Consider the following 16,310-nt stretch of genomic DNA (forward strand, 5'->3'; position numbering starts at 1 on the left):
GTATTAAATATTCTAAACAATGTTTATTTAAAACTAACTGTATCCCGCGGCGCCTCTTGCGTGAATCAGTACATAAAGTAAGTTTGCTAAGTTAGGATATGACCGACCCGTATACCCAATTTAAATGAAATCTATTTAATATTTTTTCCATAATATAGTAACAAACAACTATCCATCCATTTAAAAACTTTCACATTTATTATATTAATAGGATTTACATACATTTTAATGAACATATAAAAGATTATTTACGTATTACTCATGCCAGTATTCAATCATGCGTATTTTGACACGGGCGTAAATTAATTCCAAAAACGTGCGCCACCCATCAATTATTTTATTTGTTTTCAATAATATAAATATATTTATAAATTTAAAATATATTTAACATTTAAGTATAGTGAGTGATGAAAATTTGGGGTGATTTGTATATTATGTATGTGAGGGCAATCCTGCATACCGCGACTATTGAGTCGCGGTATGCAGTGAATAACTTCAGTGAAATATTAAAAAAAAAATACATATCATCACTATGCCTTTGATATCTTTTGAGGGGTAGGAGATTAAAAAAATGTGATATGATCTTATAATTACTAAACTAGCGATAGTAACTGGTCTCTCCTTAGATTATATCTATGCTATTTATAGTCATAACAGGCAGGTACCTACCATCCAAATAAATTTATAATTTAAATAATAAAATTATTTAAATACAATAAGTAACAGTTAAATTCCGAACCCTGTAGTACAATTAAAGATAACAATTTCTGAAGTGCTTGTAAACAAGTAAATTTAAATAGAGATTCTTCGTTTCTAATTCTATTTTTAGAGCAGGCTGCTCAAGGACAAATAACAACACGGGAACGATAAAAAATGTTATTTTATTTAGTTTAGATATTCATGTATTTATACTATATATTGTATGTATTTTATGTAGATACTCATGTTTAGATATTCACTATATATAAGCTTTACGGCAAGAACACGAATGAGATAGAGCTATGAGGCAGGGCCTCATTAGTGTTCTTACCACGAAGCAGTTGTGTTTTGGTTTGATAAATGAAATATGGCAATGAAATTACAGGGTACAGAGGTAAAACATTAGTCTTTAGGAATGGCAAAGAAATGCCCATAGTACTGTTTATGTCTATAGGTGACAGTTACCACTTTCCATTAGGTGGATCGCCAGCTTGTTTGCACATTCTATGTTGCATAAACAAAATTGTTAAAAACTGGGTTGACACGTAAACAGTATTTGGTATGGTGGTTTGTTAAACGGTTAAGGTATTTGATCATTAAACAAAATCAAACAAGTACTAGATGGCGTTACATTCGGTACTTGTGGTTTTTGTACATTATTTTTTAATTAAATATAATTTGAAGTAATCTTTCTAAATTAGTAAATGTGCCTACTTGCCAAGCGCGGAAACTATTGGCAAACCCCCCATTCAATGGGGCAGGCCTACGTTTGGTAGTGGACAGTTAACTGCTGATATGGTGATAGTTAGTGTAAAGGGAGGGGGGGAGGGATTGTTGGTAATTTGGTCTTATAGCCCTATTGCTAGCAATTTCTCAGGTCGACCTTCACGCGGTTCCCCCTGGAAACCATCATGGTTAATTATTGTCGAATCCATCATGGTGAGCCAACTGCATTCATTCTCACCTATCATCTTCCACTAGTGCCTTGTCGGCGTATACCGATAGCGAGGGCGGGGAATTCTGTTTTCACCCATTAAAAAAATGGTGATAATATTACACGCTAGTACACTTTTGTAGGTATAAATTTACTACACGTGTATACTCTTCTGTCAGACTGGATGCCCACTAAACGCTCTAAAAGTTATTACGAAAAACATTTCAATTGCAAGCTGAACGCTCTGAAGTGCCTTGTGCTGGTAAGGACTCTCCGATGCATTCGCCATTCTGAATTTGTTAAAATATTATGTTGCTTTAACTTTATGTATTTTCCGTATAGAAAAATAATCGGAAAATTATCTATATTAATATTATAAAGAAGAAAGATTTGATTGTTTGTTTGTTTGTAGTGGGCAAACTCAAAAGACTATTCGACTAATATTAAAAAAGAATCTAAAATATTACATCTAATTAATATAAGACTTTCTGATTTCAAATAAAATCGGTCATGTATTATATAAAAATAAAATTATAGAAAATTAGCAATAATAGATCAGTCCTAGTTAACTAGATTGAATAAGTTCTTTCTCAACTGATAGCAACCGTTCACTAGTATGACGGATGCGTCAGTCGTCATTATGCGCAATCATGTTGTAACTCTACAACCTGGCCTATATGCTATATCAACTCTTTTTCCATCGGTCTCTATTTATAGGATTGTTATTATACAAGGTGATATCAAAATCTTTCTACAGGCTTATTCTACCGTTGAAGCTGAAACAAGAAACAAGAGTTAAAAAAAGATTAAACATTTCGTGCCAACCACACCAACATGGCGCTGATAGCACGTCCATTTGTCAAGTTAATACCCACATGTATTTTGTTTTTTGTTTCGAGCAATGTCACTTTGGATATTTTTTTTTACTGTTTGAAAATAGTTTCACAGAGAGAATACAACATTAAAAATATGGTAATCCTATTTCTATTTATAAATGCGAAAGTTTATGAGGATATTTGAATGAAAGGATGTTTGTTGCTCTTTGACGCAAAAACCACTGAACGGATTTGAACGAAACTTGGAACACAGGTAGGTGATATCCCAACTTAAAACATATAATATACTGATTAATATGGGCGAAGCTACGGGCAACAGTTAGTGTTTTATATTTCACTTTATTGTAGTTTTAATATGATAACTAGCACATAAGGTTATTTAATAAATTCACGTAGGCAAAAGGCAGATTGTCACTAATGTACCTATTGTATTATAACAAGTGCCGCAATTTCGTAGCCCACGCTACCGAAGCGAAGACTCACTGAACCGTGAATGATATGACTCTGCGTTACAGAACATTATATTTGGAACTAATTAGATCGGAGCGTTTGACTAGTTCTCGAGTTCAACTCTATACATACGTCAAATCAAAAGATCGCGGGGGGAAGGGATTGTTAGTAATGGGTTCTAACTGACTTATTGCTAGCAATACACCTAGGTCGACCTCCACGCGGTTCCCCTGGAAACCATCGTGGTTAATTCTAGTGGAATTCGTCACGATGGGCCAACTGACCTGCTTTCATCGTCACCTATCATCCCTCACTGGTGCCCCGCCAGCGTATACCGATAGCGCGGACGGGGTTACCATTCCATTATCACACATAAAAAAAATCAAAAGATTGTTTAAAAATTACATCCGGAAATTCATAGTTGGATCGTATTAAGTTTAATTTTTATCAAATTGAATTTAGAATCACTTATGAATTTATATGAGACCGGAAGCGAATTAGATTAGGGATAACACATCTCTTCGGGTAAGAAAGGAAAGGAGTATGGAAGTCTATTTTGAAAAACATGAAATTATCATCATCTTCATTATATTAGTCGTTAACTATCGATTGCTGGACATAGGCCTCTCCCATAGACATTAGGGGGTTTGTCAGTAATTCTCATGCTTGGCAAGTAGGTTTGTTTTTTATTTAATTAGCATGCATAAATACATTAAAAAAACTGGATTTTTAGTACCACTTAAACCACTTGGGCTTGTGTGTGATACTTTATATTTCGTTCTCAAACGTCAATATTTACATTAATGTTCTGCTGTTTTAGCAAGGTTGGACAGTAAATAAGCTTTCAGTTTAAACCTTATGTTTTCAACAGTGATATTGCTTCGCAAGTCGGTAGGTAGGGAATTTACTAATCGCGATATGAGGTAGGCGCTAGTTCGGTTGATAACCGCAGTTAGGTTTTCATGATGTTTTAAAAGTGATGTTGCTGCCCATCCCTTGACCATTAAGTATCATTACTTGCCTTTTACATTACCCATAGGAAAGGAAGTGGTGGTCCATTCTGTGCTAGGACCACACGACAATGGTGATAATGGCATTAAATGTACAACTAAATTCAGACAGATAGACACTTTTAAAATTCATATTAATATTTAGGTAATACCAATTTTATATATTTAAAATATAGTCAAGTGTAAACAATGCATTTTAATATAAAATTGTTACAACTCTCACACATGTTAATTAAAAAAAAAAATTACAAGACTCGTTTCTTCTCAACAGAAGCTATATAAAAAAGCAGCGATAATATAATTATCATATTTATTATGTTTGTTATATAATTTAAAGCTACGTGAAGTACAAACATTCTTAATTGTGGTTATACAACCATTAGGCCGTATAAAAGCTGCTTAAATAGAATGCTCTCAGCATTTGTCCCACTTGACTCTTAATTTTTACCCCTTAAAACACAAACATCCAATTCACCCGTCGAATAATTTGGTAAGTAATAAGTTGGTTGGACGCATCAACAGAATTTACTTAAAAGCTAAAAATTCAACACTTTTAATAATTTTACTAGACAAGTGATCAGTAAATAGAACGTTTAAAAAAACAAGAAAGTTCTCAATTCGGTCGTATTTGTTTTATGTTCGTTACCTCAGAACATCGTAATTCATAAATCGATTTAGGATTTTTTTCTTTTTATTTAAAAAGATATACTTTCAGATAAATCTTATAGATATGAAAATAATCAAAAATACTTCAGTAGTTTAGTTTTGAAATGAAAATAATTGATCAGTTACGCCGCAATTGAAGTCGCTGTTGTTTTTTTTTTTGAGTATTTAAATCTACTTGTATCTATGTTGTATTTTTTAATAATACAACATCATATCAATACATACCGGCCGCAATTTTGTTGAAATCTTCCAACTAGTTTCGAATACTCAAACTATTTGAAACTAGTTCACCTGTTTATGTAATGGCATGCACATACGTTGTTAATTAGTCTATAAAAAGCTAATTATGCTACGCTAGTTTTTTGCCGTTTAGTTCACAGTAAGCAGTAAATCAAATTAACTGTTACAATTATAATAGTTTATGATAAATATACAATTTATTAATGATGGATTTTGTATTTTTATATCAGTAGAATATTAATGGTTTAGTTGTTAATTTAGTATGTTAGTAATTGTTTTCTCTTTCTTTTAGACTTCATATTAGGTATTGCATATTATCATTTACGCATTTTTATTTGTTTTATTATATACCGTTTGGTTCCGACGACAGGAGAATGGGCCTTCCTTTCCCACGTGTGTCATAAGAGGCCACTAAGGGTACTTAATGGTCGAGGGATGGACAGCAGCTTCTTTCTAAAATCATCATCAAAGTCTCGCTGCGGTTACAAACTCGCTAGCCATGTATGGCAAGTACTAGCAAATCCCGAAATAACGGATATTATAATGTTATAATAATACTTGTATAATATTTTTTTTTATTATACAAGTAATGTTTTATCAAAATTTGCTTACGTAATATATTAAACGTGGTAGAAAATCACAAATATAAACTAGATACAGTTAAACCACTAAACTTTTCATAGTTTAGAATTAGGTATTTTAATTTTCACTATTATATTTTCTAGGTATGTTTACATTTATTGTATATCATTATTTTATATATATCTTTACAAATATAATAATTATTAACAATTTTATAAGAAAAAAAATTTTAAAGGTTGTAAACGTCTAGAATTTATGTATATATAAATGTAAGACCAAATTCTGTTTCAAATACTAAATTAATAACATATAATAATATTTCAGTAATGTGGTATAGTCATTGTATTTTAAATACTAAATCGACCAGGTGGTCTTATGAGTGTGAGATAACTAATCAAAACGTCAACTCGAGGCAGCAAAATACTATAAAAAGGACTCGAGTCGTTCTCGTTAGCAAACCGAGAAAATGTTATGGTTATAATGAGCTCAGAAATTTGAATGTTCCAATTATGGAGCTAGGCCCTTAGTAAACGAACTAGTGAAAAAGCCGCGCCTGATTTGCTTTTTAAGTATAAGATTCAAGGCTTGTGAGAAGCATTGGCTTGGAATAGTAATGAGAATGTATATAGAGGTACTATAATATCTACTCAGTAATATAAATCTAATATAATATATCAAAATACAAATGAACGGATTTATCACAGACATTTTACACAAGTATTGTTTTCTAAATAAATTCTGTTAAGAACAAAAATACTCTCGAATGGGAAATAAATTTCTTAGAAATAAGAATATATTACTAATACTTACGGTATTTGTATGTACAAGTTTCACGACGTATGCTCGAACACTAATACCCGGTGATATAGCGCAAAAGCATTATATTCCATGAGAATCTTTCTTGAGAAGGTTGAGTAACACAATATTTTCCTTTATAAATGGAAAATAAAATCAGAATTTTTGAAATAAAGAGGATATCTCAGCGTCGCATACCGAGTTAAGTTCCTTGAAGGTAAACAATTTGTGTTAAAATATTTTTAAGTTTGATAACGCTCGGAATATTTTGGTATTATTCTTTAAACGTAGTTACCTTTTTTTATACTACTTAGAATGGCAAACAAGCTGACGGTCCACCTGATGGAAAGTGATAACCATCGCCTATAGACATGAGCAGTACCATGGACATAACAGAGTGTACTGTTTTGCCCATGATACCCCCCATGCGTTGCCATTCCTGAGGATTCAGGTGTTATTCCTTTGTACCCAGTAAATTCACGCCATATCCCACCCTTCAAACCGAAACACAGCCATGCAAACACAACTGCTTCACGGTAAAAACATGAATAGGACAGAGGTACCCAAGCAATCGACTTTTGTACAAAGTCTCCCTCTGGTGAACCTAACTACCTACAAAAGAAGTGGATAGATGAAACATTTGTTAATTTTTCTGTCGTTTTAGTATCCTTTGGGCGATTGGGTCTAATAGGCACGATAAAATATGGACACGTCGAGTGAGTCGTCGTCTCATTCATCAGAATGAGAACAAACGACAAATGCTCATAACAAGGAGAGGATTATTAATAATGGGAAACATCTATTGGCTCTATTACTAATTAATATACATTGACAGGTCAATCTCTATGCGGTCCCCTTTGGAAACTGTCGTAGTTAATTCTCGATGAATTCATCATGATAGATCAAAGGATTTGATCTTATTCTTTCTTATCATTCGTCACTGGTAACCCGTTAGCGTATACTGATAGCGCGGTCTATTCTATTTTTTTTACGTTTTTTTTTTACTATTGCAGGATATATTTACGACAGTCTATTTCTTTTTGCAAATCAATTTCATTATTTTATCATTTCTTTTTTTATCTCAGGATTTTAAATCAACGTTTAAAATTTCCTACTAATGCAATGTCTGCTGTGAGGCCACAGTAACAACGCTTATTTATTTTAGAACCGCATTTCAAATAATTTACATACACCTCGGTTTACCGAAGCACGTTTTGCATGTTATTTGAATTTAAGTAAACTATTGACACGCCAGTATTATTAGTTTGTATACAGTATAACTACTTTTACGTTATGTATTGAAAAGTCTACTGGTTTCATTGATTTGGAATATACACTCGTACTTCGTTATGGAATATTGCTTAATTATATTGAATTAATTAATTAACCTATTACTGCGTTCAAAAACCGATTCTTAAATTACTTTTATATGTAAAACGTTTATGTGTTATTGACGATATTGGATTCATAAAAATTAACACCTAATTTAGTAATATATGTTTATATACAATTATATATGTTATGTGAATGGTAATAAATTATGATATTTTATTTTTCTTTTAAATAAAGAACAGCATACAAAATTTTGTTTTTTTTTTTTTGTATTATTTTCCATCAGCTTCACCACTTTGTTTTAAATCTATATACTCGTATAATGAATAAAATATTAATAAATTAACGATCAGAAATAAATTTATAATTGTACGTTAACTTCCCATATTATTAAGAGGGAAAGAAACAAAATTTTTATTTTTATTTTAATTTAGCCGTTATTTATAAGTGCATTTGATTTCGACTGTGTAAATCAGTATATCCTTTCTATGTTCTAAGTCAGAATATAATCTATTCGTGTACTAAATTTCATTTAAACTTTTTTTAATAGTTTTTACGTGAAAAAGTAACAAACTTTAACGTTCATTTATATTCGTAAGAATAGTACTATAAGTTTTTTTTTTCTATTTTTTATAGTGATTTCAAGTTAATTTATTTATTTTTTATTGCATTCCATAATGTGATTAGTATTTAATAATTAGAGTTAATATAACAAGTATAAAATATTCAGAAGTATTAAAAATTGTCGCAACAGCTGTACCTATGCGTATATGTTGTAACTATTGACCACAATCAGCTCAAAGACGCTACTTATGGTAAACGGTCATAAGTTCAACCTACTTATTAACCAACTTTAAAAAAGAGTTGGTTCTCAATTCGACATTTTATTTCGTTTTTGTTTTGTATATGCGATATTGCACAATATCTTTGTCAATGATAGACCAATGTTCAAGATCCAGTTTTTTATTCTAATAGAAAGACTGGTTTTTTGCAACTTTGTTTTTTTTTTAGATTTAGATATTGTGTAATTTAGACCTTTCGAGACATTTTGTTTTTTTATATTTTTTAAGCTTGGACGTTATAATACAAAACAATATAACATTTTTAAAGAATTTCTATTATAGTAATCTATATAGATATAATAAAATTGCAACATAAGAGTTATTGTAGGAAAAAAATTGACATTTTTATCTGTCTGTCCGTCTGTATATTTATAAAATCCAGTATACAAGTATGTTTTATTTCGATACGCTATCTAGAAATGGTCTATTTACTTTTCCTATATCCAAAAACCACGAGTGCAAAGTTGCGTGGAAAAACTAATGAATAATATAAATGTTGTGGTAAAGCTATACTGGGATATAGCTCCCCATTCTCGTGTGTTAATTAAATATGAGAATGTTTCAAGTTCAGTGCGTGTATGATAACAGCTATCAACTTTCATAGTCCAATTATGAAAGAAAGAAGGTAGAGCGATTATAAAATAATAGGCTACACAAAAGAGACTTTAACGTCATAAAAATATAGTGAAATTCTAGACATTAATATAGTACTAAATGCTGCAGATTCAGACTAATTGTCTTGTTCTTAATCACGTACATATCAGCTGTTAACTATCCAGTGCTGAATATGAAATGAAATGAGATTTATTCGTAAAACATAATTGTAATTTCTTAACTAATATTAATATTATAGTTTTAAACGGGTATAGTAGTTGTGGTTTTAGAACTGGACTCCTAAATAGGTTAATATAATGACCTGTGTTAAGGGGCCACAGTATAAGCCTTTGGTAATATTTTAAAAAATCCCTCAACTACTAGGTTCTTTTAGTTGCCTCTTACGACTTTCATGGAAAGAAAGGGGTGACCTATTCAAGTCGGAAACCACAGAATCGCATCTTTGTAATAAAATTGTAACTAAATGATGTCTGTACATGGAACATATATTCTTATATAAATCAATATGTATATTTAATTTTATAGAACCAACAGAACTCCAATATTAGTTCTGGTATCACGCAAAAACTACTGCACTGATTTGAATGCGATTTTCACAGCTGTGTTTCAATTTTAAATCTGTTGTGTATATATTGTTACGCTATTTGGAAGTTGGAAGTGATCTATTTAATTACTTTTTATTCTTCTGAAATTTACGCGTACCAAGTAGTAGGAGAAAAGCTAGTCTAGAATAATAACGGTTGACTGTTAAATAACGTCATGTGGTGTTAAGTCTGCCTTTTTGGTACACCTTGACAGAGTGTCTAGATGTACTAACATTCAATAAAAAAATAATCTGTATTATGAGAAACTAGATGATGAACCTTTAGGAATACAAACCTTAAATATCCAAATCTGAGACAATTTCTAAAAGATTGTTTCTTAAATTGACCTGATGGACATTCGAATTTAGAACTTTCTTTATATATTCTTTATTGCACAAAAACATACAGTAACAACAATAAGTTAATAACAATGTTAGCAAAGGCGAACTTATCTCTAAAAGAGATTTCTTCCAGTCAACCTAACGCAGTGGCATAGGAAGTAGTGAGTGGGCAGTAGTAGTGCAAGACAGAAATTTAAATAAATATTTACATAAATTATAAATAATTATATATATACACACATGCATTCACATATATACATACATACACATACACATATATATACATATACACATACACATACATATACACACATACATACACACGTTAAATACAACATATAAATATCAAATACAAGAGAACACAATGATGACAGTCTTCTAATCATTTTTATATTTAAATTAAATTAATTTAATTAATTCTTTTAGATCAACAAGCCCATCACTGTATCACGGATCTCATTAAATAGAAAATATGCGCTGCCACCAAAAATGATTAAATTTTTTAACTATTATATTGTAACTATATCAAATTGAATTAAAATTCTTTTTTCCACAGTTCACAATAGTCCAAAAGAGATAGCAGCTTGGATATCCAACACCAACGAAGCAAGTTACTTCAGTTTAGCTGTTCATGGGCAGACTTTCTTCAGACTCAACTATCCATTGAAACTAAACACGTGAGTACCGGTGATTTCATTAAAATGACACTAAGGCCGATTTTGAAAATATCTCTTTAATATTTTAATTTGATAATTTCGAAAACGTACTGCTCATAAGGCCATCATAAACTAAAATCACAATAATGATGACTTAATCTATTAAAAAATTAGTTTATATTAGTTCTTATAATAAAGATTTCGCTGTGATATCAAATTGTAATTTTAATTATTAGAGATAAATTTAGAGAAACGGCTGTCATCTCTCAGAATCGACCTTATTGGTTTCATTATAATTTGGCGCCATACTTTTAAGACTATCTCTGTTCCACTTGTGTCTCTGGTCGTATTGTACGTACAGTACAATCTCTATTAATATTATTAGTTAAATATTTATTAGATATCTTAAATTAAATATATTTGTTAAAAAATATATTTTAAATTATTTTCTGGCTTATAGTTTATATTATTTTATGAATGTTGCAATATTAATTGTTAAGAATTCTAAAACGAGGGCTACCATAGGTGTTATACATAATATTCTGTAATGTTGATATTGCATGTATATTCGTTTATTTTTATTATTAATTATTTAATTACTTTTAAATTCTCATGTCAGTTTGTTAAATTGAATAATATACAGTTTATAAGTATCAAAAGTCTATTACAATCGATTTTTTTTATCAGTTTATTATAAATTCCTTAAACTTTATAATATTTCCTCATTAGAAACAAAGAGCAAAGGTGAACTAATTTATCATTTTAAATGGTATAAAATATAAGTGGTGTAAAACTTAGTAATAAACCAATAAGTATTACAATAATACACGTATATTTTATTTGTCGTACAACAGATAAAAGAGCAAGTTGTTTGATAAAAAACGATTGTACTATTCATAGTACGAAACAATGTCAAAGACAGTTCCATTCACGATTGTTTTGAGTGGTTTCAGAACAGTCTATTTTCTCGTTACAAGAACAATGGATGTAATTTATAGATGTTATGTTTGTCACCACATACATCGAACGCTCTAGTTGGCACTAACTAGTGTCGTCCCAAAGGTACTATTATGCAATCTGAGAAAGTTTAATATTATGTACAAACTTCACTGTCCGATAAATCGTATAAAGCACTTTAAATATATTATGTAAGGGAATATATTTACCATCTACCGGTTATGAAGTAAAATTGAAGCCTCTTACATACCACTTTGAGGCGTCGCTGTTTGTTAAATTTTGTTATGCTCGTATAATTTACGTGTTTAGCTGTTAAAGGACTTCTTTTCGCTCAATATAACGTCTATTGTGTGTCGACGATTGAATGAAAAATACGGCTTCTGTCACTTAAATATGAAATGTTGAATGTAGGTATTGTATACAATATACGTGTGCAATTTGTGAGGAAAAATATTTGATTCAAAATAGGAACACGAATAATTCTATCGCTGGTAGTTTCGAAAAAGTGTTTATTGTATTTATATTTCATATTAGGTGATATTTTAGTTTTAGATAGTGAACTTGTGTATTGTGCAAGAAAGAATATACGTTATTCGTGTCTAATTTTTTCGCGGCACTCACCCCTCATCGCCTTCCAGTAAGTCTCATGAAAATTGGTTTTAAGTTTCAGACGGACAGAAGATCTTAGTCACTTCGCTACGACACTTAAACCATATTTGCATATTAAAAATGTAACAGTGCTAAGAATAGCTTAGAAATAATATTGTAAGATAAAGTACTGTGTAAATATTTCCTCAATATTGTTTTTACATATATTTGATGTGTTTACGTATATGCATGGTAACCTAAGTACTGTTATACTATTCTTTTTTTTTTATTTAAATCAATACTCCAAAATATTTACCTAGTAAATAATCTATTTTCTAATTAGAAACGATTGAACAAACTCGTTGACGTTTTAGATCATATAGGTTTATGAATGATTTACTTAGATACTACTAATTACTAACTTATTAGTAATAAGTTAGTAATGCACATTACTAACTTATTATTAATTGGACTTGAATGTTCAATAAGTTTACCTTTGTACGTTCAGTAATTCTGGTACCGACTTTGATGTATGGTTGTGAGAAATGAGAATAGTAAAAGAAGCATGGAAGTTGTAATTGTAGCGAAATCCGTTCTTACCGCAGTGTCTGTAAGATAAAACTGGACGATAAGATCAGAAGTAACACCGTTACAAAAGTTTTACGTTGGCGCGCCGTAAAAACTAAACCATATTATCGCGAGTGAAGGTGAAACACGTAGTAATTTGTTATTATAAAAAAAATCGCAAATCCGATGTAGACATAAAAAAGTAGCGATAATTACGCTGTATTTTGCCTCTAATAAAGAAATGTAATTACGCATTAATTAATTAATTAAAAACGAATAATAAAGGAATCCCTTAAAATAGTTTTTAAGGGATTCCTTTATTATTCGTTTCTACTAGTGTAGGTATTGATTATACAATATTTTCTTAAAAAATACTGTCGATATTTTCTAGAAGGAATGGCAGTAATATTTGTAAACGTGTTAAATCGTATTCCACACAGCACACTTCAACTAACTCTAACTATGCATTATGAGTACTCACAATAAAGAAATTTGTATTTCACTTTACATTGCAGAGGTAAAAGGATTTTTCACAATTGTATTTTGCAAGACCAAAAATTGATTGAAGAATATAATTTAAGAATATATTTAGGAATTTAACTATATAATATTAATATATTTAGAATATAAAAAATAAGATTAATTTTACTCAGATTTACGTCTGTTCCTATTAATATTACACTGAAATATTTATTAAATATCTTATATTAAATATTTTTGTAAAAAAAAATATATATTTGAGTCTAAATATTGAGCTTTGAGAATTTGAGTTGATTTTACATAGAATTTGAGAATATATTTAGGAATTTAACTATATAATATTAATATATTTAGAATATCCTTTATAAGATTAATTTTAGCTAGATTTATATCTGTTTCTATTAATATTACACTGAGATATCTATTAAATATCTTATATTAAATATTTTGCAAAAAATATATATTTCAGTCTAAATATTGAACTTAATTCGACGATTACTCTGCAATTTTACACTATTTATTAGCTTGAGAGTTTATGTTGTAATATATTACGTAGTTTCTTCAACTCTACAATATACATTGCAACATAAACATTTATATCTTGAAATCTACCTTAAAGATGATATCAGAACGTGGAAATACATTCGTAGAATGTATCTTGAAAATATAGATACGATATGTAGGTACCATACCAAACTACGTCAATTTTCAACATGAATAAACTAACGACAAAACATTTAATATTTTAAAGATACAACGCAACACAATATAAAGGGAATTTTCTTACAACTGTAAGACGCTTGAAGTCCACTAGTACAAAGGAGGAAAGCTTTATAAATAAATAAACACCTACAAGCACGATACGTGATATTTGCATTAATCTTTTGAGGCGAGCAAAGGTCTTTGATGCTCGAGTGCCGTGAGGATTGAATGTAACCGTTTTATTTGGATAATCTCCTATGATAACATATTAATGTAATAAATTAGTAACTGTATAAACTGTATGGTTGAGCGCAAAGATGGTCGGTTCATTCGTCATACTCGTGAACGGGTGCTGCTTGTGGAGGCTGGCGTGCCAATGATTGAGAGCTTAGTCACAATTATAATTACAGTACTCATACAAAGTAAAATTATCCTATACATAAACGAATTGAAATAGGTAACTATTTTATCCGTTTATTCGTATAAAGATCGTTTTTATTCTATTCTAACACACGTTTTAAATGCATACCAATCTTATAGGAACATAATATATATTTATACGACCCACCCTGGCTTCGATTTGGTGCAATGCTGATACTAAATATACCTATTACAGAATGTCCTTATAAACAACATTTACAGCTTTTTTGTCATTAAACAATACAAACATGATAAAGTGCTATAGGGCGAAGTGCGGCCTTCGACGCGCTATTATATAGGCACGCGCCGCCGGCCGGGCCGGTACCGCTATGTCCCTGTTTTTTAAATCTGTAATATCTTCGAAAATATTCATTTAAATTATCTACTGTAATTATGAACTGTATTGATCTATATTAAACGCGCAATGTATTTAAAGTACTTAATTGGATAAAAACTAATGCTGTATTGCTTAAAATCGCTTCGTAAATAAGCCATTTTTTTCCCGTAAAATATAAAGGATAAAAAATGATTATTGTGGGTTATCCTTAAAAGATAGGTATATGCCATCGCGGATTTTTTTGTTTATCTTTTGAAGGTGTACAATACTGTAGTACATTATTTTGATTTATCTCGTGGGATTCAGCCAGCATTTGCAATGTAAGCGCATAAAAATGTGTTTATTTACGACATCACATTAGAAACCTCTAAATTTATCAGTGTTTCCCTACAATATTATGCATGTATTATACATATAAACCTTCCTCTAGAATCACTCTATCTATTAAAAAAACCGCTTAAAAATCCATCGCGTAGTTTTAAAGATTTAAGCATACATAGGGACGGACAGACAGCGACAGCGACTTTGTTTTATACTACGTAGTGATGATGATATCAAGCTTCTGACATAGTTGTAGTATCCTAATAAAAATATGACGTAATATTTCAATTCCCATCATATCGTATAAGGAAACTAATGGAATAAAACGCCTGATACCAGTACAAGAGAAGAAAATTCGATATAAACCACTATATTTATACTACGTTTTATCCCACTCAAGCAATATATTCCAGTCACGCGGATTAATTTGCGGGTCAAAAATAGTGCGGTTAATTGAAGTGTGTTGTAACTTGTAAAGATAAACAGAACAGTAAATAATTACATGTCCTTCGCCTATTTATTTTATTATTATTTATCGTAACTAATTAACTTGAAAATTGACTGAGAGTCATATCCGCTTCATATATATTATATTCTTATTATAATGACCAGGTTATGTTGTAACATAACATCTATAATTCTATTTATTTATATATATATATATATATATATATATATATATATATATATATATATATATATATATATATTTAGATCAATACAGACGTAGAATACAAATGTCTATATGGGAATCTACAGCTATAGGAAGTAGAGGCTGTGTGTGTGTTTTTTTAATGGGTGACGATGGAATGGTAACCCTGCCTGCGCTATTGGTATACACTGGCAGAGCACTAGTAAGTTATGATAGGTGAGTGTGAAAAGACAGTTCACTTAGCCCATCGTGATGATTACACTTGGAATTCAGGGGGGTCACGTGGAGGTCGACCTAGTTGAGTATATTGCTAGAAACGGAGCCCTTAATCCCCCCCTTAAGCCCTCCCTCCCTCAGAGCAGTGTGTCAAACCGTTACACCGTCAAGGTCGATGTTGTAATAGAATAAAAATATGTAAATTTTTTTACTGTACGTCATGTGACCACATCATTTTGCGTGACCACAGAAATAATATGGTCCATGAATACGTACTCGTATAAAATATAATGTATTCGAATAAAAAATAAACATACATGTAATATGTAAGGTTTTAAAAACACTTGAACATGTTAGAAGTAAATGCGTAACATAACTTTCTACGAGCCATCAAACTCGGTTTCACTCTGAGAGTTATCTTTTATTTTTTATAGCTCTCAGTAACGAGATTTCGATTTTGCAGAAGGCTATCATGAAGAAATATTTGC

General features: G+C 30.5%; 2 protein-coding genes across 20 annotated transcripts in view; one reads left to right on the forward strand and one right to left on the reverse strand.

Moving 5' to 3' along the window:
- LOC113519612 (coiled-coil domain-containing protein AGAP005037) overlaps nt 1-16,310 on the reverse strand; it is a 282,821-nt gene that overhangs the window by 86,945 nt on the left and 179,566 nt on the right. The window lies entirely within an intron of this gene.
- LOC113519705 (uncharacterized) overlaps nt 1-16,310 on the forward strand; it is a 63,927-nt gene that overhangs the window by 32,925 nt on the left and 14,692 nt on the right. For both annotated transcript variants that reach the window (XM_026904883.3, XM_031911390.2), the window contains exon 4: nt 10,483-10,603. In XM_026904883.3, the coding sequence (XP_026760684.2) occupies nt 10,483-10,603 (121 nt within the window). The remainder of the gene's footprint in view (nt 1-10,482; nt 10,604-16,310) is intronic.

The sequence above is a fragment of the Galleria mellonella genome, unplaced genomic scaffold, assembly GCF_026898425.1.
Source record: "Galleria mellonella isolate WM207_F2 unplaced genomic scaffold, CSIRO_AGI_GalMel_v1 utg33, whole genome shotgun sequence".
Lineage (NCBI taxonomy): Eukaryota > Metazoa > Arthropoda > Insecta > Lepidoptera > Pyralidae > Galleria > Galleria mellonella.